Source organism: Ilyonectria robusta, assembly GCF_021365365.1.
Source record: "Ilyonectria robusta strain PMI_751 chromosome Unknown BGZ61scaffold_22, whole genome shotgun sequence".
Classification (NCBI taxonomy): Eukaryota; Fungi; Ascomycota; class Sordariomycetes; order Hypocreales; family Nectriaceae; genus Ilyonectria; species Ilyonectria robusta.
The window spans coordinates 294,085-316,295 of record NW_025764456.1 but is presented as its reverse complement, the minus strand read 5'-3'; the positions used below and the strand labels follow the sequence as shown (position 1 = coordinate 316,295).

Genomic DNA, 22,211 nt, shown 5'->3' with positions numbered 1-22,211 from the left:
GCGCGTGGTTCAGCACTTGAAGTTTTGTATATATATAAATTGAAATATTAAAGTCTAAACTAATCATCCAAATCAAACACCATCGCTGTTACCATGTGCAGTTCCGATCTGAACGGCGATGCTTGAGCACCCCTGTAGGGTATGGAGTCAGCACAGTAATAAGTCTTGATTTCTCAACCCATCTCTATACTCTTTAACTATTCAAATTCCCGACGAAGCTCGTATGCTAGGTAGCCTTGCTTGTATTTCTAAAGATATAATCTCAAATTTCTCCTTGTCTGTATTTACCGCATGCAGCGAAGATACCATTTCCATTTCCATTGGCGTAGTCATCATCGACCCAGTCAATACATGACCTGATGAGATAAGCGGTGAGACCCCCTGCTTTCTTCGTATCGCCGACTGACAGGGCTTATAAGGGTATATCGAGAGACACGGTGGCTACAGGTGTGTCTCTGGGGCATTGTGGTTCCGATAACCACGGCGAGAATATTAGGCTATTACGGCAAGATGCGTTTGGCACTGGTCTTGCGAGGGGGTTTGGGTCATGAGGATATTAATATATCAGAGGTTTATGCAAGTTGAATGATTATGCCACCACAAGGAGGACTTCACTCACAAGTTCCCACAGTAAAACGCGTTATTATCTTTTCTTTGACCACGCAGATCAGGCCACCCCCGCGCTTCCCCAGACCATTGCGTCAAAATCCCTCCCGCATTTAACCTCGCCATCTACCCACTGCGCGGTTTGCTGTTTGACTTGTTGCGAGAAGCCTAATTTGAGACGCTTCCATCGCAAGCACTTGAATTAAGTTGAGGATCTCAGGTAAGTTTTCTTTCAGTCCACGATGGCTGAAGAAAATCCGAACCACCCAGCCTCTTCGGCTGCGGAACACGAGACATCCGCACCGGCTACCTCGGCTATTCTCCCTCCTCAGCATTGGGTTCAAATCGCGCAGGTTCGTAAAGTCGGAACTCGCTGTGAAAGTGAGACAAGTGCGAAAAAAGGACATGGCGATTGCTAACGTCGAGCCAGACAGGGGAAGGGGACAACGCTGACACTGATTCGACCATCGACGCCGACAATGCCTCCTCAACAGCGTCCATCACCTCCAGCATCCTTCAGTACAGGACGATACACGGCAGAACCTACCACAGCGAGCAGGGAAATGCGCAATATTGGTAAGAACCAAGAATCGTGCCTATTTCAATTGGCGGTTGCTAACATTCTCTTCAAGGGGATCTAACGACGAGGCACAGATTGAATTAATGGATGTTACGTAGGTTGACCGCTCACTCAATGACTGAGGCTATAAAGGTCTGATCCCAACCATAGTCATCACATTCTTACCCTTGGGATTGGAGGAAAACTCCATCTGGCGCCTTTAGAAAAAGATAAAGTCCAGGTAAGCTAACCATCCAGAGTCTGCGTCTGGCAAGATCAGTACTGACTCCAGAGTTAGCGAGTTATCGACATTGGAACTGGAACTGGTATGACCCCGAAATTCTATATATACTGCGCGAAAAAGTACGGTCCGTGGAACGAGGCTAATTTCTGGCAATTTAACAGGAATATGGGCTATGTAAGTTGAGAAAAACTACGCCAGGTTGACGCCTTTTTCTAATGAGTCGTTTTCAGTGACTTCGCGGATGAATACCCTGGCGCAGAGGTCATTGGAACGGACCTCTCTCCCATCCAGCCATCCTGGGTGCCACCAAACGTGCAATTGCAAGTATTTCTCTGAGACAGATAAAACCTCACTAGGATTTAAGTGCTCTAACAATCCACTGTAGCGAGATCGAAGACTGCACACGAGAATGGACTTTCGAATCTAGCTCTGCAGATTTCATCCACATGAGATGGCTATTTGGCAGCATCAAAGATTGGAATGAACTCTGCTCTGAGGCATTCAGGGTCTGCAAACCTGGTGGATGGTTTGAGAGTCTTGAAGCTTCCACGGTCGTCAGTACTGACGATGATACGGTTGATGGGAATTCAGCCATGGGGCAATGGGGAAAGTTCTTTATCGAAGGCAGTAAGAAAATGGGAACAAGCGCCACAGTCGTTGAGGACGGTACGCAGAAGACGGCCATGGAACAAGCCGGCTTCATCAACATTCAAGAATTCAACTTCAAGGTAAGGCATCATTTCTCAAACTTGAATCTCAGCTAACTCGCAAACTAGAATCCCATTGGCGACTGGCCCAAAGACCCAATCATGAAAGAGATGGGTGCATACACCAAATATGGTCTCGACACGGATAGCGAAGGGTTTGTCTTGTTCATGGCTCACACTTTGGGCTGGACGAGACCCGAGATCCTGGTCTATCTCGCACATTTTCGACGCGAGTTGCGCTCAGGGGAGCATCACGGTTATTTCAGGCAAAAGGTGGTTTGGGGCCAGAAACCAGATGCGGCTTCTGAATAAGCTGCGCCAACATGCCGATGTTGAGAGATTGAGAACTTGGAATTAGGTATCTAGCCAAGGAGGTCGATTTTGCAGCCGGTTTTTACGTTACGCATCTCTGCCAGTTGCGAAGTGATGCACTTTCCCTGACGGCTAATAATCTTAACTGGTATCACGACATGCTCACCCGTGGTGCAATTTCGAAACCATTTACCAGTGGAGAATTTATTGTAAACCGCGAGTCAAACTTTATGCGTAGAAGATTATTCACAACATCCTCTTGCTCCAACAACTACCTCGACGACTTTTTCCAGTTTGAGATGGTCCTATCGCCGGATTCGGCTATCTCTTGCGGGCGATGACCCAGAAGAAGACAGCATCGCCCGGATCGCCGCGAAGCTCACTCTCGAGGACTTCCAGCCCGGCAGCGTTGAGAATCTCCAGCATGCGCTCACGGCCCCAGCCGCTCCAGAACATCCATCCCTTTTCGACGAGCCAGTCCGGTTCGACTCCCTTCTCGAACGCCTCGGGCGTGAAGTTGACGAGCAGGTGGCCGCCGGGCTTGAGCCACTGGGCGATGCTGCCCACGAGCGTCACCTGTTCGTCCCGGGGCAGATGAATCAGGCTGTACAGGCCGATAACGGCGTCGAGTGACGCATTGTCAAAGGTCAGCTGCATCATGTCGCCTTGATGAAGCGTGATACGGTCCCCGAAGCCCGCAAGGTTCTTCCTCGCCAGCTCAATCTGGGCGCCCGAGAGATCGTTGGCAAAGACGGTTGCATTGGGAACTGACAGCAACTTCTCAGTCGCGGGCCCCCCGGCGCCGCACCCGAGCTCTAGCATCGATATCTGGCTCGTCTTGTCTGCGGGCAAGCACTTGACCAGCTTGTCCACGTAGTGAAGGCGTGTCGAGGTACTCCGCTCCGTCCATGCGTTGTAATCGACAGCAATGGCATCGTAGGTCTCTTGGATCTTCGCTTTGACGTCGGTCGGTGCTGACGGCTCGGGTTTGAAAGGTTCGGTCATTTCGGCGGTTGTGGAAGACTCAAGTGTTTGGTCCAGCGGGTTCTGACTCTGGCGAGTTCTGGGTCTGACAAGTTCTGGGTCTCGTGAGTCTGGCTGCTCTATATAATGAATAATGGGCCGGTGAGGAGTAATAATCGGCGACGAGTCATGAGGGGGAGGAGTCACCAGTGGGGCAGGTCATCAATAGCCGATCCAAACAGAGCAGCATATACGATCCCCGCTGTCGATCAATCACCGCTTGAGGTTATAGTATGCAAATCACCACGACGGGGTAAACTAAGGAATAGTAGATCTTGGTGAAAAGCACTTTATTTAACTGTAGTATGTTTCGAGAAGATAACTCTGAGGTTATAGACGTTAGGGTATTTTCAATCAGTCTGGAGCTCGGCTGTAAACACCTGCTCTTCCCCTAACCCGAAATTTCTGCTTACATTGGAACCACTGATGACGGCAGCAATCAGCCCTCCGAGGGAGTTTCCAGAACTCTGGTTGTGCTGCCCCGCCGTTGTAGAATAGGGTTGAGTCGTATGTAGGCCTAGTGAAGCTGGCGCCCAAACGAGCTACCGGAGTGATAGCTCCCTTGGGATCCCTCTTCGAGTTGACGGCGAAATCCAATCCTGTAGCAATTAAACTTCCCAGGGCACTATACCAAGAGATGGGCACACAGGAGCAAATAATCACGTCTTCATAAGTCGATGAGCCTGCTCTACCTATGTTCTCCTTTTCCTGGATGCACCCTTAGAGCTCCCACCTGGAGACCCATTTACTGCCTGAACCTCATCATCCAATCCGGGGATATGTGCCCTTTTCCGGCACTCTTTCTTGAAATTCTCCTTTGAACACTTCTCGCGGATGATTCCATCGAGGTAATTCGCCAGGTTCGCCGGGAATACGGCCCTGATGTAGCCTTGAAATTCCGGAAGAGAAAATGGGACATGTCCTACATGCCTAAAGAGAGTTCCAATAGCTTTTGCCAACAGCTGCAAGTCCTGGTAGCTGTGACGCTGAGTTCCAGGCTTCCCAGAGCATAGCTCCCGCAGAACTAAAGTGATGACATGGCACATCTCAGTTCCAGCAAGCTTAGTAGCTGATTTAGCTCGCCCTTTCCTCGATGCTGTCTGACTCAAAGACAAGTTGGAATACAGAGCCTCGACCTCCTTGCTGGGAGCCTCGAAATTTGCTTTTGCAAGCATTTTGTCTAGCAAGTAGATGTATGAATCCACACAGCCTGACAGTTCTCGGCTTAATGCGAGGGCGTGGGAGAAAAGCTCTGCCCAAATAGGAAGAAACTTTTCCTCACATGCGATATTGACGTTGACGTCCGCACCAAACTCCACGAGTATTGAGAGCACACCAGTGTTTAGCGCCGGGCAAAGTTCCGACTCCCTGACACATTTCCGAACCATTGCCTTCCAGGGAGTCTCTTGACGGCTACGGCCAGCTACCCAAGTGTAGGGTTGGTTGGAATCTTGACCCTTGGAGAGGAGTGCTTCTAGTAGTTCTAGGCGCTGATCGGACCAGACTTGCTGGGTGGTTGATTCGAGGGTTCTGTCCAGCCCAAGGGCGTATACGAGCGGGGGTATTTGGAAATCTTGCAGGTAGCTATCATCTTCCTCTAGCTTCTGGGACACGTAGTCGGCAAGCCCAGCACGCAGGGCTCTCTGTCTGAAAAGATTCACGGCTCGAATCTGAATCGTGGAATCACTTTCAGATTTTGACGGAAACATAGACCTAATAGACCACTCGAGATCGTCTACTAGGTCGAACCACGGAAGTGCCGTTTCGGAGTCTCTCAACTTGGCGTCGTTGTCGCTTGCATAATAGGAGAGTGCTTCGTCCAAGACGGGAATGAGGTGTTCCTCCTCCTGCTTGTGCCCTTGTATCGTCGGTTCGGATAAGCCCACACTGCCAAAGAACCACTTGTGCTTGATCCAGGCGACGTACGCCTGGAAGATAGAGAACGTCGGGTTAAAGTCGCGTGGCGTCTTGCTGGAAAGAAAGTCGCTCATCTCCACCGTGCGGAGGAAGTCCATGACTGTGCGATGTAGGAACTCGACTCGGCGCCCCTGAATCTCGAGAAGGCCCTTGCATCGCGAGCTGAGGCGGCGTGCAAATGGTGCTTCCAGGAGTCGTAGCTTCTCGGCGTCCCATGGTTCGACTTTCTCCTTCGTGGCGTATTTACGGTCCTTGTACTCCAGATCCTGAAAGCAGTAGAGTGTCACGGGGAGAGGCTCGTTCGCAGCCAAAGCGAACCTCAGTGTGCCGGCCATCTTGTCATGATAAAACGGCTCTACGGATTCCAGCATGGCTCTGAAGAACTGCCCGAGATCTGCTGGGATGCTATTGAGTCGGTCTTGTAGCTCCTCCAGCTTATCGTAGTTGGTGAGGCCTTCTCGGAGCACACGCGTGACGAGGAACACCCACAGAAACACGCCGCGAGACCGCATTGTGATGTCCTCAACCAGGGACAATGCTTGACCCTCCCCCGCTTCGGAAACTAGGGTGCTCCAGTTTGGGTGTTCGACCAGTTGGCTCCGGGCATAGTTTTGGATGTCGCCTCTGGTAAGGTTGTGAAGATAGAGCTTTCTGTCCGGGGTCTTCCCGAAGATTTCCTCAAAGACATTCCACGGACGACTGGATACCAACATTTTGACTCCGGAACAACGAGATAGGTGAACAAGCGTCTCACAAAGCTCAGCATGGTCCCCGCTGAACTCGTCTAAACCGTCAATAAAGAAGCAGATCTTGATGGGAAACTGGTCTTGGGTCGCTATTGTCCGGATGGTCTTCTCCAGTTCGCCCTGGCTCCAAGGCGAGTGATTTGACGATGCAGATGCGGTTATTTCGGCCTTGCTCCACCTCTCTGGACAAACCAGCCGAATGAGCTGGGAGTTCTGGCAGAGCAAGTCGAATATCAGAGAGCGGAGAAGGCCCTCCTGGGACCTTTGTATGCTAGTTCCGGCACTCCAGAAGTAATGACAGGCCTTGATCACTTTTCCGGAGCCTGACCACGTCGCCAATGCTTCATCTGTAAGAGGATGACCCGCTATAAATTTCATGAGCGTGGACTTCCCCGATCCGGGACGGCCAGAGAGCCAGAAGATGCCGTTTTCGTGTTTCAGCCAGTGTAGGAGGCTCTTTGGCTCGCTGGGATCAGCATTTTGTGCGGAAAAAATCCAGTTGAAGGTCCTTCGGTGCGCGGTGGCAATGCCCCCCTGTCTCTGCGGGCGTTGTTTGTAGTTGAGACCTCTCAGGAACTCGTTTTCCCTGGCATACTCCTCACTCGTTAGAGATAGCTCGGATATCCTTGCGGTCAACAACTCGATTTCGCTGGAAGAGAAACAAGTTTTCGAGTGGTCTGATTTGAAGCCATCAAGCTTGTTCTGGATGCTTTTGATGGCTTGCGACATCTCATTCAGCTCCTGGGATCTCTGACTCTGGAAGGCCTGTGTCTCGAAGCGCAGGGCACGCACTTGGCCGTCGAGAATCTCAATCATCCCGCTGTCGCGCTCATTAGATGTTGCTACATGGCTTTTTTCAGCGTTAGAAAGACCCTTACCTAGATACAGAGCATAGGTGGATGACCATCAGCCTCTGATAGCCCCCAATACGCTCCCGGAGTTGCTCGATCTCGCCTGTCTTCATCACTTCCGTCATTGCGGTGCGGAAGCTCCTCCAAAGCCTGGGTCCCGAAGCAGACTTGCTTTTTATGCTCTCGATAACCGCGAGCAACTCGTCACAGTCTTTCCTACATCTTGTCGCAAGTTCCGTGAGAGAGGGGGCATCCTTGGGCAGCCCAGTATTGACGAACCGGATGCCTGTAGATGGAGACGAGAGATTGGCGCTGAGTTGCGATAATGTCTCATATATATACTCGAGTCTCTCGGTTTTCTCCGATGCTCCCGATTGATATATCTTGCGCGTTCCATTGAACAGGTCCGTTGTGAATTGAACGAACTGAACAACTGCGGCAGCAAGACTGAGGGCCGAAAGAGGGTCCATGACGGCAAAGTGGTGATTGTCTGGGCCAGATCGGATAGTTGGTCACGACATCTGAAATGTTGGGAGAAGAGTGGAGAGTACGTACGGCGGAATATTGGGTACCCACGGGCACCCATAAGCGCTAAGCTTTTCACACGTGTACTTTTGGGTAGCTAAAAATAGAAAACATCTACACAATAAGTAGAATGTAATAAAATATAGAGATGATACATGATATTTGAAAATAATAAAATAAAATAAGGTATATATAGAATATAAACTGAAAAATATTTTAATTTCATTATATATATTTAATTCCTAATCTGCTGAATAGTAATATGCTGTAAATTGCTGCTTGCGGCTATGTATAGGTAGGTAGCTGTGGGTAGCAATTTGCATCCTATCCATACCTGAAGCTTAAAATGGGCTACCCGCCCATGGGTACCTATGGGTATTTATAGCCCTAGTGGTGGGAGAGCCTAGTGAAGGTGAAGTATTGCTGGAGGCACCTGAACGAGAGACCAAATCTACGCCATGTCGCGTAGTCCGCCATCAGACAGCATGATGGAACTGCTAACGGAGGAGCAGCGATCTCTCTAGCGCACTGCTTGCGACTTCACGCAAAACCCGGAACGAATTGCACAGGCCATGAACTAGGGAAAAGCTGATGCAATTTGCATTTTCTTCTCCGCCTATCTACAACCGAGCCCTCCCACAGGTGCTACCATCTGGTCCAACGCAAATGAGTTGGTCGAAGTCAACACCGCCATCCTAAGGAACTTCCTAGAAGCATTTTCACTTGCAAAAGTCTTAAGGATCCTCTTTCAGACCGGTGTAAAAAAATCGGCGCGCACATAGACGTGCCAGAAGTCTGACCGTCGAGTGCGATCCGCGGCGTCAGCAACTGGAACTCAACTTCTACGACCCTTCAAGGGGATATGTTATCTAGCTCATTGACAAAATGCCCATTAATACTCGTCCGCCTATGTAGATATCCGATTGTCACACAGCTCGTCAAGCGGTATCTCGGTGTCCAGCCTCTTATAACCCTTCTTCATCCTATACCGCCTCACGCCATGCCTAATCCCGAGCACTGCCAATGCGATTGACCCTGCGACGACAGTCAGAGACACCCAGACTCTCCACCCCCGCATACAGCACGGGTACCACGACATGAAGACCCCGACAGCCCACTGTACGAATTGCTTAGGCTCGGGATGATCAGGGAATAGCCCTTTCCGGACGAGCTGTTTCCAAATGGGGCCTTGCGGGCCGGAGACGAAGCGCTTCAAGCCAAAGACCGGAACCGTCTTTTGGCGAGCATGGTTACCCGGATATTCAACGTCGCCCCAGAGACCGGTAAAGTAGAAGAAAGACGTCAGATTTGAGTCGGAAGGCGAGGTATCTCCGGGAAGAAACAGTCGAGTTAGCTCCGAACTGGTAGGATCCATGTGGTAGAAGTACGCCGAAAGAACAGGGTCCCAGAGCTGGCCAGCATCGCAGTAGTCTAGCAAGACTTTGTCATGAACATGGTCCCTGCAATACGTACAATCAGTTAGCACATCATATCCCTAGTTTTAACAGCACACTGACTAACCCCGAAGATGCGTAATTTGCGTGCGAGCCGTATGCACTGAAAACGAGGGGCTATGGTCATATGTGTTAGATACATGATACTAGTTCGTTCGTAGGTTGTCTCGGTCAACATACCCGCCCATCCTCCAACGAAAGGTCTGTATCATTCCAGTCGTACGCAGCGCCGCTTGAATGCTGACTGTAGTAGATGCCCGTGGGATTTCCATCCCGAAAACGAACCATATTGTGTTCCCTTGGGGACAAAGGCAAGAATCAGTCTAAGCTGTTTATTGAAGAGACGGTCGAAAGGATGTAAGCAAGCTCACCAGTCACCAACGTGGTTCCCATAGTGCATTCCATCGGCCATACCCCCTGCCAGGCTGTTCAGGGGGGGCAGTACTTGTGAGATATTCGCGCCTCTGTCGTACGAATAGAAATAGAAGAAAAACACATCAACATCGCGAGGACTCCGCTCAACAGCAATCACAACACACGGAGTCGCGTTGGAGATTCTACCTGACTCGTCCGGGGTCTCTCCGAAGAGCCATGCGGGCAGGTCTGTGATGTCGTCGTTGGAGGTCAACGCGGCGACTTGCCCAGCCCCAACATCAATGTCGTTGAGCAGAGCTAGGTTGTCCAGGTCGAGCTCCGGCAGGCCGGGGACGGGCTTTTGATTGATCATAGGGGTCGTGCGGCGGACATGCTCGAGCATGTCTGACGGTCGGAAGGGATCGTCGGAGTGTAGCCAGACGAGCGGCGCTATTTCGTAGATGATGCTTGTCAGCTTCCGTCCGAACGCAGTTCAAGCCAGTCTTTGCCAAACACTGGCTTGGATAGACTTGATGAATAGCCAAGGATGACCTCATACCATAACGCGTTATATAGTCTGGCACGGTGCGATCGGCATTGTCCAGGATGGATGAGGCTGCACGCTGGGCCGGAGTAGGGTTGGAAAGGACCGAGAAAATCTGGATTTGGGCGACCAGCAGCCAAACGATCAAACCGCGGAATGGCTCAACGAGATGGCGACATTGGAAGGCCATCGATGTCGACCTTTGTCGAACCCTGCCTCGCATGTACAACTCCAAATTTGGCACTGGGTCTCAACGGGCACGCTGAGCGGTATGACGGGAAGAGAGACAGAAAAACAGGACAATATCGTAGAGTCGTCGGATGCCCATAGCACTAATCATTAGATGTTGTGTACGAAAGAAAATAAACAGAAAGGAACAAAGGGGGGTGGGAACGAGCGGCTCGGTAAAGCAGTCATCCAGCCTCAATTCCCGGACTTCAGCTTGCTTTTCAACCCCTCGAGTAACGTACCCGAATGAACAACGAACTGCATCATCCATCCCTCCCCATAAAACAATGGAAGACAGGGGGACCCTGAATAAGGCTGAGGAGGGGTGGTAATCCCCCACTGATCGTCCTCGGCCAGGACCCCGAATTAATAATATTTGCGCCACAGCGCTTAAAATTAGGCTCCCGTGAGAGAGACGGGAGTCTTGTGCAGCTGAACTGTCTAAATTTACGTCCTTCTATTTTACGTATGCGTGCATTAGTCCGGGCAACCGTGGAACTTGGAAGAGGGCTAAGAAAGCGTGCGAGTTTAGGGTCCTTGTTAGACTTGAGATAAGATCTGCTAAGATCTGCCCCTGGAAACAAGACCCCCACGATGAATGATACGCCAATCCTACAGTAGCCAAAATTAAGACACCTCGCCGATGCACACTCCAGTCCTGGGTGGAGAATAGAGGCACGAAGCAGAACATGCCAATACCTATTCATCCAGCCTGATTCATGTCCAGGCTTCTGCTCACCAAGCCCAGCATCTGACCCTCCCATTCTATTTTGTCTGCTGCTCCCCCTGGTTGACGCGCAAAGCGGTGAAACCCAGCCAACCGCTTTGAGCTATTGCTGCCAAGCTACGCCACGTTGCCATCCAGCGGAAGGATTGGAGCGATAAGGGCGCAAAGAGAAAAGAGAAAAAGAAAGGCGGCTTGGCGGAAGTGGCTGTACCCATCTTGTCACATTCAAGTGAACAGGCTGAGAGCAAGGATGCCGCACATTGCCGCAGGCTAATGTGATGTGACAAGCCACGGATGTGATCACGTCTGGGGTTTCGGCTGGCAGATCAGATCAAGACGCTCTGCCATGCGTGCAATTGCTGCGGCCACATATGCTTTAATTGTGCCACAGAGCGCATTGACCGGGACTTCGCACACGGTTGTTATGTCTGCAGTAATCTGCGTCTGGAAGTGCCAGTATCTGGGGCCAATTCTCCTGGCGCATGCTACATCGCTGTGGATAATAACGGTAGAGGATGACACGTTGGGTACCACAGCGTCACAGTACAACGCATCAATAACCAATCATCTGCAGCTTGTCTCGCGTACTGCGACGGTGGCTGCAGCGGCCAATTTCTCACCGCAGCGGGCTGGGAAAGCCGCATGGTGAGGCTTGATTGATTGATTTCGTCCTACATGACTGTGGTCCTTGGTCTCAACTTGCTGGTCCACAACACATGGCAACACAGGCGTTCCAGGTACAGCCTAGAGAATAGCGATAGTGGATAGGCATCGCCGTCTGGTTTACCGCCAAATTGGGCTCGGGCTGTTACGTTTGCTCCCGTGGCGGCAGTTGCCCACCAGAAACGGAGAGAGCCAATGGAACTCGATACCTAATTTCCGAATCTATCGAGGCAGGCGGTAGTCGAGTCGCTAGCTCGGATGCAGGCTGAGACGGTGATGGTGAAGGTGGTAATGGCGAAGGTGTTGGCGGCGAAGGAGTCGAGGCAGATTCTGGCTTTCTGACCCTGGATTCGACATTATCAAGCCAACAAGGCGCCATCTTCACTGATAAGATGATACCTAGTCTTGTTTCGGGATATTAAATTATGAGTGAAAAGACTTTTCCGATCTACGAGCTGAGACGGCATTAAAATCGTCATTATTGACGGGAAGCGATAGCATCTTTGCAGGGTTTGCGTTAGGGGAGGCTTCAGCGGCTGAAAAAGACCCTTGCAGCTACGCGGGGCTTGTGAGGCCAATCGGATTACCAGTAAGGACATGCTTACAAGCGAGAAGAGAGAAGAGACGAGAGAGCCGCACATTAGCACGCTTGGGTGTTTGAGGTGTGTGCGTTTGCATGAGTTGGCGTTCGTACCAAAATAATACGAGCACCTACTGCTCGCCTTTGCACTTTTCAAACCTGACCTTGAAGATGACGTGCGAATTACGGCAAAAGATCTGGACCCGGGGCGGCGGTGGATGACTTCCGTAGGTGGTGTGCGGTGATTCTCAGTTGCAGCCAGGATCCCTGACGGCAAGGTGTGATTGAGGTGAACTGGAATAAGATGCATCGGGAGGACCGAAGATGATGTGCGTAGTCTAAAGGTTGTACTGCATTCACAGTGCTGTGGCGTACATACTGTACGTGGATGGAAGAAAATATTAGTGTCAACTTTTTACAGCTTTCGAGGACTTCAGCTCCAACTAGAACAAGTAATTGTTTGTCATAACCCGGTAAAATACAACAGATTTACTGGTCCTTCCACCAAGTCATCGACCGCAACGCGATTTGTGTTGGCTCGTTGACTTACTGTCTTACTGTCCCCATCACCGCGCTTGGCAACCGCGCTTGGCAATGAGGATCAATGTCTCAAGATAACCCTCTCACGTTACAAGGCCACCTATTAGCAAACCAGATTGTCTTCACTATTCTACCAAGAAGTGACGACTGCGGGTAAGCTGCATCACGCGCAATGTGCACCGCTCGGGTGTCTTCCTCATCTGCCGCTCGCCAGCGAAGCCACTCTCCTCAGCTGTGGCCACAGCCTGACCGTCTGCTCGACGCGGGTGTTCAACATGCTCCTCGCCAATCATTACTGTCCCACACACTCCAAGATTCCTTTGCAGCGCTAGCTCGAACGTGACCATCGACGGCGACGAGCGACTGCAGTCTCTTCATTCTCGTAAGTTCCGTCTTGTTCTCAACTCTCAACGACGGGTGACTTTGAGACCCGATGATGAAAATCGAGGGAGAAATCCCATTGAGCTCTTGGAGTTATTAAAAGAAGACATATCTGGCGCCTTCGGCTAAGAACACATTGATCAGGCATCCAATCCAAATCCTTGTGAGCATCACACACATATCAAATACGACTTCTTCTGCATGTTAGCACTGATGCCAAGTAGTAAGCGGCATTCAGCCATATTTCAATTTGCTTTTTAAAGAGCTCAGCTCCAACTTGAATGAATCGGCAAAGGAATGCTGCATGTAGCCGCCAGGCCAAGTACAGAGGCCACTCGAGTGGATGATCCTTCACGCCTCGTCGTGACACCGCCCCAGCCACCCTCCCTTATTCATTTATGCAACAGTCTCTGCAATCCCAAGCGCCAAGTTTGCTTCTCTCCAGTGGGATATAGAAGGCGTGTTTGTCTCCCCAAATCAATGCCACCCTTCTTTAGCTTTATCCCATCACTTCTACCACGATTCTTCGTCTCAATCATTCAACACAACCCGCATGTTAAAACATTTCTACATCTCTCCGCTTATCTCTAATAATCGGTACCATGTCGCTTCTATCGCCAAAAACTTCCCTCTCCCTCACTCTCCTGGTCCTCTGGGCAGCGAATATCGGGACTGCCAGAGCCGCCACATCCACTCGACAGTTCCGAGAGTGGTACCCACAATATGGGTGGATTTTCCGCAACATCACACTTACCAACTGCTCTGACGAGTACGAGCGTTACCTGACCGGCTATAAGAACCATTCCGAGATAGATTATCTCGGCGGCGGCGGCATCTACACTGCTCTCACCCAGCCGGTTATCAACTGCATCCTCAAGAACACGTCCGAATACCTCAAGGGATGCATGACTGGCTCTCAGGTGCTGCTTGGAATCATGCCTACCGTTTTGGCTCTGCTAGGCCCCTCCCACAACGAAATAGCTTTGCTGGCAAATGTCGGTAGACGGCCACTGCTAGCGCTTGGGTTGGCCTTGTCGTCTCCTTCCACGTACTTCAGCCGGGCATTCGAGTACTCTGACCCGAAAGAGATTATGAGTCACCACAAGAATAGGCGTGAACAACGGTGCCCGGAAGGCAGGGGTTGGCAGTTGTTGATCACATGTGTGGAATATGCTCTGACAGCAGGAGCCTGTTTCAATGCCGTCAACAACAGCATACAGGTCGGTACAATGTCCATCAGTTCTGTCATGTCAGATTTCGATTTCTTTGCAGCCTTGTGGCTATTCCTCGGTGTCGCTGTTCACATATTCAGTTGTTTTGTCCTTCGACTTCGACTTCGGGGTTGGAGAGATCCAACAGCCAACGAATGTGTGCAACGAGGAACGAACAGGCAAGAGAAGCAGTCTCCAAGGGGTATTGCCAAACCCGGTACTAATGGTGCTGAATCCTTTTGGCTTTGGATAATGGGTACATGGCCGCGAATGAAAGAGATCTTTTGCACAGAATTTTTCCCTTGCGCAGCAAAGCAATATGATGTGCGTATTGTTACCTTTCAAGAGACCAAGAAATTCTTAGTGGCAGCTTGGTGGGAATCAACATTTACAATCCTTCATGTTGTCTTTGGCACGCTTGTTTTCTCAAGTCTTCTCTTTTTGGGAATCAAGGACGCGTTGAGTATCGTGGGACGGTATATGGCAAGTGTGGCATTATGCCGAGTTATTCTCATGTATGAGTTAGCTGGGCTACGGGAAAGATGTATTACTATTGACGGAGAGAAGGTTAAGCGGAGCCTAGATGATACATTCTAAGGTAGAGAAAGGAATACTGACCAATATAATGTGCAGTAACTATTTTCTAACCTATTCGCTTGTCTCGCCTTTTCCATGACTGTACCACTGATTGCAAGACCCAACTGTCTCATGAGTCTTATTGGAGCCCGGGGGGTTGACTATTTATGTTTTTTAAACCAGCGTTTCTTCATATTATTCTAATATTTTCCCTGTTAAATTATACTACTGTGCTCTTGATGTAAAATGCTACGATAAGCTGGCGCCGCTGAGTGAGTGGGGTCAGCCAGTCTTTGGAGGCAAGCAGCAATCGTGATCTTCGGAATTAGTACACATTTTAGGGGTTGTCCTAGCTTGTCGAATCGAGGTACGGAGCACGATTGCCTGTTACAGGCGGGTAGATCTGGATATGAATCAGGTTAGATGGAAATGCCGGCGCTTATTCCTGGTCGTCCCGCTGGGTAAACAATTCAGAACCAGGCTATGCAGGCGGCTTATGATTTCCACCTTTTGTCGGATGCGCTATCTTCAAACCCGAACTCAAATTGAGATCCGACTGTCTATAAAATTGGCCATCACCAGACTTCCCGATCAACTTGTCATCAACCTTTTTTCATCTCGAACTCGCACCTCCACGTCAAAAGAAATCAATCCGTTCATCATGACCTCACCAATGAAATACGTCCGATATGTCGCCAAACATCCTCCCTCGTGCTTCCAGAGTGTCTAACCGCTGCTTAGGGTCGGAAAATCTGGTCTCAAAGTCTCCCAGATTATCCTCGGCTGCATGAGCTTCGGCGACAAGAACTGGCAGCCCTGGCTCCTGGACAAGGATGAAGCCCTCCCAATTCTCAAGTACGCGTTCGATCAGGGCATCAATACATGGGACGTGGCCGATACCCACTCCAACGGCAGGTCTGAGGAGATTCTCGGCGCAGCCATCAAGCACTACAACATCCCTCGATCCAAACTCGTCATCATGTCCAAGTGCTTCCAGCTTGTTGATGAGGCAAAAGGCCCCATTGATCCCGCGGTTCTCACGAGCAACGACGGGCCGCGCATTAACCAGGTCGGCCTGTCTAGGAAGCACATTCTTGACGCTGTCGAGCACAGCGTTGAGCGCCTCGGCACCTACATCGACGTGCTGCAGATCCATAGGATGGACCGCGATGTGCCCCCGGAGGAGATCATGAAAGCTCTCAACGATGTTATTGAGAGCGGCAAAGTTCGCTACATCGGTGCTAGCTCAGTAAGCACACCTTGTCCATTCGAACGTATGCAAGCTAACTCTTTACAAAGATGGCGGCCTGGGAATTCCAAATGCTGCAGAATGTCGCCAGAAAGAACGGCTGGCATGAGTTTATCTCCATGCAAGGCTTGTATAACCTCCTCTACCGCGAGGAGGAGAGGGAGATGAACCCCTACTGCAATGCCACAGGGGTGGGCCTCTTCCCTTGGTCTCCACTCGCGGCGGGCGTCCTTACGCATCCCTGGACCGACCGCAGCGACTCTCGTGAACAGAAGGATCCTTTTCTCAAGATGCTCTTCCGCAACGGGGAGCAGGGACCGGACAAGTCTATTGTAGGACGCGTTGAAGAGTTGGCAAACAAGAAGGGGGTTTCCATGGCGCAGGTTGCTCAGGCTTGGCTGATCTCCAAGGGGTGCATGCCTATCTGTGGCTTGGAAACGAAGGAGAGGATCGACCAGGCTTTGTCGTCGCTGAAGGTCGAATTGACAGCAGGCGAGGTCGAGTATCTGGAGGAGCTCTATGTGCCCAAGGTCCCTATCCCTTTTTAGTAGGAAATTCTATAGTGGCTTTAAGTCCGTACAAGACTGTAATTCCCAATCTGTCATTTGAAGGAATCAGTGCCGTGTTTGTGGACTGCGTGACTAGATACCAGGTCCTGATCGAAATACCGAATTAGGCAGCTCTACTGCTCACTTCAATGTAACATCGGAGCTCTACAGACTACACAAGGAAGGTTGGAATTCGAACGGGGTCCAAGTCTCCTCCACTCGCCGCTCCCTCAGGGGCTGACGTAGTCCCGATCACCAGTCTCATGCAAATCTGGACGCCTCGGTCCCTAAACCTATTCGAATAGCTCATAAGCCAGCTGCATTAGCGTCGAGTGTAAGTTGCAGATGGTATGTGCGCAAAACCCTACTACCAATCGCTTATGATGGAGAAGTACGAATGTGAAATGCCAGTAGCAACATGAACCCACAATTGATAAGTAGATGACTCGGAAATGATGCACGAGGCTTGTAGCAGCAGCCTTCGTCAAACCCAGCAGGATACCTGATGGGCTGGGACGGGAGGGGTTATGTTGTGGTTGCAGCTGCTTTACTAGAATCGGAAAAGATCCCATGCTGTAATTGACTCGCTGCTAGTATTGTGCTAAGGCGATTCCAGAAACAGTGGCTAGTATTGCTTCTACACTTATTAGTCAAAGTGAAAAAGTAGGAGAGGTCCAGTTATAAAGGTTTCTATATGTAGGAGCCTTGCAAGGGGTGGTATAGTCACCGGACGTAGCAGGCATGCGAGGCAGTTCGTGCAATATTATGAGGTAAATATCAATCTGGGCGTTAGGTGAGGCTTCGCTTTTAGTGATAAGTAACCCGTAGACGCCTTTCTGACGAGCATGAGGTTTTCAGGATCCTAGTGTCGTCCGATGAAATCGCGATCTTTATTAGCCTCCTGCACATCGCATGCTTAAAGGCCGGGTCTCCAAGGATCGGCAATACAGGATGGCTATTGCTTGATTCAATCAGACACCGCTTTTTTACGGTGGGCATATGTTAATATCCGCCCTGGTCTGCACTGTATGATATCTCAGTACATTTACTGCTAGCCCTATGTTTGTGTAATCTGCATGATCCAGCCCTTTAAACATCTGTCTGTAAAGGAGTATTGCTATTCAGACTGCAAATTATTACTAATGGGATAGTAACTAATTCCTACATGGGACGATAAGTATCACATAATTTTCCTCTTGTAAACCCATATTTACATTGCAGGACGAAAGGTGATTATCTACGACGCTGAGGTTAACAGTGAGCGACAAGCTTTTCTGGGCATTAAAGTCAGATCTCTCTTTGTGGTAGTTTTATTAGTTGAGATCTTTCCCGGCATTGGCAAATTTAAACACCACATGAAGCAGAGATTACACACTTTAAGTAGGATTAATGATAGACCGGCTGGCCAGCCTCGTGTAATGGACCATGGATCCACTCAGTGGATTGATTGGCCCTGAGTGGACAAGCACCCAAACGGAACAAGCAGACGTACTTTGATCAGGCTGAGGATTCGGGTTTGCCGCGAAAAATTATGTCTGTCCCGTGACGCTTCTCTCCTCTCACTTGTCACCATCTCGATTAAACTGCAACACCAAAAGGAGACTTCACCAACCCGTGGGTGCCGAGATCTAGAACATGGTACACTTCTGACATGTCACTGTACAAGGAACAGCCCTGCTCATGTCTCAGCACACTAGTCGCTCAAAGGAGCCCCTCACAACTCTCGCTGGTGCCCCTCCGCTGACGTATCGACCCATTGCTCCAGCGCCCAACCCAGTGATCTGCGTTGATCCCGGGGCGAATCGAGCTTGGTCTGTTCCTATAGGTGAGTCCTCGTTGACGAATCGACTTTCGACCAAGTTACTTGTACTTCCTCGGCTTGTAACCGTCGGGAGCGACGTCACCCTACCTCTTGGCTAACCTATGAGCTAATTTGATGCTGTAGCACCTCCGTCGTATCTCCCGGATACCTTCGACCATTCGTTTTCGGCCGATACTCTTTATCCGATCGCCCGTCCCCAGTCCGCTTGTCCTCAATCTACCCTCAATCTGCCAGTCAACTTGGGCCCATCTCCGACAATCCCCAGCCAATTGCCCTTGTCGCACACCTTGTCGCACAAGAGGTCCGCACATAAGCGAAACAACTCGGCCGAATACGATTCCACGAATGAATACCTTGGAGGGGGTACCTCTGCTAGCGAACGGGTAACTGTAGAACGGCTGACCACCCTCTACGTCGATCCCGAAGACCACCCAGCATATAAGAACCTCCAGGAGAGAATACACCAGTCACAGAATGAACAAGATCGCTGGGAAGCATGCACAGCATTTCATCAACGTTACAAGACGCTCAAGGGGCCTATTGCTAAGCTAGGGGACGAGATCGACAAGCAGAGGAGGAAGCTGGAGGAGAAAGAGGCGGCCCGCGACGACAAAGGATCCAACCTCGACGCGCTCATCCTACTGGGCACATCGTTCATGGTATCCAAATGCGAGCGCTTCGACCAGATTCGCCGGTCTTACGATGTTGCCAGGCGCAAGCGATCACGGACTTCTGCGGGAAGCGAACAGAGTGCTACGGGCGAAGATTGGGCCGACTTTCTCAACGACCACGGTAAAGCCGCCAGAGAGCTGCAGCAGTGCGAGAAGGCCCTGGAGTATATCGCTACAACCTGGGGCGACGACAAAATCCGGTACTACGGCTGGGCGACCAAACCATTGGCCGTTTGCCAGCTCCTCAAGGCTACCGCCGTGGTTGTTCCGACGTGGGAAGAGGCTGGCATCAAGCTGAATAGACTGAGGAACTACCGTGACCGAAGGGTCAGGAACCCTATCGCATCTAGAAAGAGATCCATCTCGTGGAAAGACCTGAAGCAGTTAGGACAATGGCAGGGGCATGGCCACTTTGAGATACTGCCGACCAAGATGAATGGACGGAATGTGAGGGACACCATTCCTTACGCACTGCTAGGAACAGACGACTTTAATGCTGATCGCCTTGGTTTTGATAAGTTCGGAATCTTGGTGGTAAAGACAATTGGATCTGATACTGAACCTGTCATGACATTCTCTGTGCCGCCATGGGGGGTGGCCCAAAGTCACAGCGTTGCCCCAGCGGCGGAAGAACAAGCCATTGGGTTAGAGTCTCTGCCCAACAGCCAAGATGAAGCACCTCCTGCAGCCTCTCTTCGAGGCTCAGCTCGCCTGGCGGCACGTCAGCCCACATCTTACTCTGCCCAGCTCGCTCCCACAGCAAGCTCCTTATTCCACCGGACGAGAAAAACGCAAAGCACCAGAGAACACGCGTTCGGTGGTGAATCAGAGGATGGCCTGGGTCGGGCGCAGGGCAATGAGCGTGGCCAACAGCCTAAGAGACCAATGGTTGACGCCGTCACCGAGACTGATGGTAGCTTGTGGGAAGATTTTGTCTTGGCGAAAGCGAGAGCCCTGGCCAGCGCATCGCAGGACCGTGTCGTTGCAGATGACACGTCAGAGACGGGCAGCCTCCAACAAAAGGACGAAGAAGCAAAGCGGTCGACAAAAGGTCATTCAGCTCTCGAGCCCAGACACACTGCCCCTGTTGTACAACAAGCTGCACAGCTAGAACAGAGTCCACCAGTCCCCAGGACAAAAAGGTTCTCTATTGACTTGGAGTACAATCAAGAGTTCAAGAGGCTAGCTCTCGAGGAACTCAACGAAACAGGCGACCAAGAATGCTGGGGGGCTAAGAACAGTAGATCTTGCCGTCACTACCTGTCCAGAAGCTCCTGTCCAAACACTGACCAAATTCATGGCCCAGTGGATGCACACTTCAGTACACTGGGCGAGGCCGAAGGACTCGTGGACAGAACGACTCCCAAAGTACCCATCTTCACGCGATGCAGCAACGCTGGCAACTGGAAGCCTGACCTGCGACCTACTGTGGACTATCTCACCCGGGCTGAGAAAGTCCAGACAACAAAGGTTTATGTTCAAAAGTATTCTCTTGATACGGAAGAGGATTCCTATTCAACCGTCACTCTATGGGAGCTCGTCATCCACTTCTTGAGGAACGATCACGGCGTCGATGGGCTTCAGCTGTGGAATGCATTGGAGCTGAAGAACCATCTCAAACAACGCCACGTGCCAGAGTTCCTGAGGAACACCAATTGCGACCTCCTGGGCGAGATGCGACGACGTGCAGAAATTGCAGGAGATGCGAAAAATGGGAGAAAGAAGAAGGTGGGAAAGCTTCCAGCGAAAGACCCTCTGCATTTCGCTTTGATTGCCGACGGTGGGATGAACACCTACCCTCACAGTGACAGCCACGGATACTCGACTTTTCTGACTGTACAAGAGGGGGAGCTTATATTTGGGTGGCTCTCCCGTCAAGATGAAGAGGTATGGAGTATCCCTTCCTTGGTCAACATGGCCACTGACAACCTAGACCTGGGATGGCTGGGCTGAAGACCCCGAGTTCTTTGAGGGAGGCAACTGGTGTTATCTCGTCATGAAAGCCGGAGACAGCGTCTACTTTCCTACCGGCACCCCACACTACATTGTACGGAGGAAGGGAACGCAGACCTTCATCCTCGGTGGGCATGCCCTTCAGTGGTCGAACCTGGATGTGTGGGCTTCATTGTTGCGGAAGCAGATTGACAATCCTGCAACGGTAAATGAGGACACCAATTTAGTAACGACCAGAAGGTATGTTGAAGCCGCAAGGAGCTTAATCACAGAAGCGGTCGAATGTAGGGACGATCGGCTCGGGTATCTCGGTGGAATTGAAAAGGCGAAACGGACGCTTCTGGATCTGGAGGTGAGACATCGGCACCTGTTGGCGCTCAGGTCAGCTAACAGCGTTTGGCAGGATCTCCAAAAGAAGATTGAGGAGAAGGAAGAAGGCGAGAAGGGTAAGCAAGTGTGACAGGAAGGAGTATGACAGGAAGGAGTGTGACAGGAAGGAGTGTGACAGGAAGGGAATGAGGGAAGGGGGTGATGACGACGAGAAACACGAGTAAAACGCCTCGTTGGATGTAGGGCTAAGGGCTCGGGGACGGAACGTGGTAATTCCAGTAGACGGCGGGTCATTTCGATATTGGTGATTGCAAAATGAGGTTGAAACGAGCTTGAAATGAGGTTGAATGGGGTTGAAATGAAGGCTGGTATTTCGACGCTGCTGACGAGGCAACTCGTTGTCAAATGCATATGCTGGTGGGAAGCCGACGAGGCAGCCGTAGGCGACATGGGGGGGACCTTTCACACCTAATAGTGAGAATTGACGAAACAAAAGCGAGATTCAAGCAGAGAAGGCCTTGTTGGCCGGCCGGATGTGGAGGATAATGCGACAAGAGGGTGATTTTCGACGCGCGTTGGATGATCAGGAATAATAAAAATGACGGTCTGAATTGACACCTCGTCAGATCAGTGATCTACAGGCCTAGGACAGGGGCCTACAATCCCTGCACAGGGGCTGTGGACACGAGACAGGGGCTGTTTGATCCTTGTCAAAAGCGCCTGGTCTTGAAGCGTCACAGCTGTGTTTTTCACAAGTGTGTAAAAAAGGAGCGCTTACAGGTGGGATTGGGGGCCTGTAAGCACTCCTTTCTACGCACAAAAGAGGCATTGGCCAATGGCTTGTCATATATTTTCGGCCTAAATCGCCAAGCGTCAGGGCCGAAAGACCA

At 50.8% G+C, this 22,211-nt stretch overlaps 7 protein-coding genes across 7 annotated transcripts; 4 read left to right on the top strand and 3 right to left on the bottom strand.

The window, feature by feature from the left end:
- Positions 1 to 647: 647 nt before the first annotated feature.
- Positions 648 to 2,564, top strand: BGZ61DRAFT_104801 (S-adenosyl-L-methionine-dependent methyltransferase). The gene is made up of 9 exons (XM_046236872.1): positions 648 to 959; positions 1,037 to 1,182; positions 1,239 to 1,280; positions 1,337 to 1,406; positions 1,464 to 1,491; positions 1,571 to 1,583; positions 1,640 to 1,729; positions 1,795 to 2,137; positions 2,186 to 2,564. The coding sequence occupies exons 1-9, from the start codon at positions 849 to 851 to the stop codon at positions 2,426 to 2,428; spliced, it is 1,086 nt and encodes a 361-aa protein (XP_046099249.1). The 5' UTR covers positions 648 to 848; the 3' UTR covers positions 2,429 to 2,564.
- A 185-nt stretch (positions 2,565 to 2,749) lies between these two features.
- On the bottom strand, positions 2,750 to 3,433 carry BGZ61DRAFT_497454 (methyltransferase; the record flags this gene model as incomplete). Its single annotated transcript, XM_046251153.1, has 1 exon — positions 2,750 to 3,433. The coding sequence occupies one exon, from the start codon at positions 3,431 to 3,433 to the stop codon at positions 2,750 to 2,752; it is 684 nt and encodes a 227-aa protein (XP_046099248.1).
- A 529-nt stretch (positions 3,434 to 3,962) lies between these two features.
- On the bottom strand, positions 3,963 to 7,484 carry BGZ61DRAFT_398277 (uncharacterized protein). Its single transcript, XM_046242988.1, has 2 exons — positions 6,993 to 7,484; positions 3,963 to 6,934 (listed from the first exon to the last, which is right to left on the bottom strand). The coding sequence occupies exons 1-2, from the start codon at positions 7,433 to 7,435 to the stop codon at positions 4,144 to 4,146; spliced, it is 3,234 nt and encodes a 1,077-aa protein (XP_046099247.1). The 5' UTR covers positions 7,436 to 7,484; the 3' UTR covers positions 3,963 to 4,143.
- A 347-nt stretch (positions 7,485 to 7,831) lies between these two features.
- On the bottom strand, positions 7,832 to 10,032 carry BGZ61DRAFT_497453 (uncharacterized protein; the record flags this gene model as incomplete). Its single annotated transcript, XM_046251152.1, has 6 exons — positions 7,832 to 7,859; positions 8,480 to 8,950; positions 9,012 to 9,061; positions 9,125 to 9,242; positions 9,316 to 9,748; positions 9,858 to 10,032. 6 exons carry the CDS (start codon positions 10,030 to 10,032, stop codon positions 7,832 to 7,834), a joined length of 1,275 nt encoding a protein of 424 aa, XP_046099246.1.
- A 3,482-nt stretch (positions 10,033 to 13,514) lies between these two features.
- Positions 13,515 to 14,769, top strand: BGZ61DRAFT_497452 (uncharacterized protein; the record flags this gene model as incomplete). The annotated part of the gene is made up of 3 exons (XM_046251151.1): positions 13,515 to 13,558; positions 13,641 to 14,302; positions 14,450 to 14,769. 3 exons carry the CDS (start codon positions 13,515 to 13,517, stop codon positions 14,767 to 14,769), a joined length of 1,026 nt encoding a protein of 341 aa, XP_046099245.1.
- A 640-nt stretch (positions 14,770 to 15,409) lies between these two features.
- Positions 15,410 to 16,545, top strand: BGZ61DRAFT_497451 (NADP-dependent oxidoreductase domain-containing protein; the record flags this gene model as incomplete). Its single annotated transcript, XM_046251150.1, has 3 exons — positions 15,410 to 15,459; positions 15,490 to 15,997; positions 16,048 to 16,545. 3 exons carry the CDS (start codon positions 15,410 to 15,412, stop codon positions 16,543 to 16,545), a joined length of 1,056 nt encoding a protein of 351 aa, XP_046099244.1.
- A 1,667-nt stretch (positions 16,546 to 18,212) lies between these two features.
- BGZ61DRAFT_398275 (uncharacterized protein) lies at positions 18,213 to 21,775 on the top strand. Its single transcript, XM_046242987.1, has 3 exons — positions 18,213 to 18,370; positions 18,491 to 20,925; positions 20,972 to 21,775. The coding sequence occupies exons 1-3, from the start codon at positions 18,226 to 18,228 to the stop codon at positions 21,449 to 21,451; spliced, it is 3,060 nt and encodes a 1,019-aa protein (XP_046099243.1). The 5' UTR covers positions 18,213 to 18,225; the 3' UTR covers positions 21,452 to 21,775.
- The last annotated feature ends 436 nt before the right edge of the window (positions 21,776 to 22,211 follow it).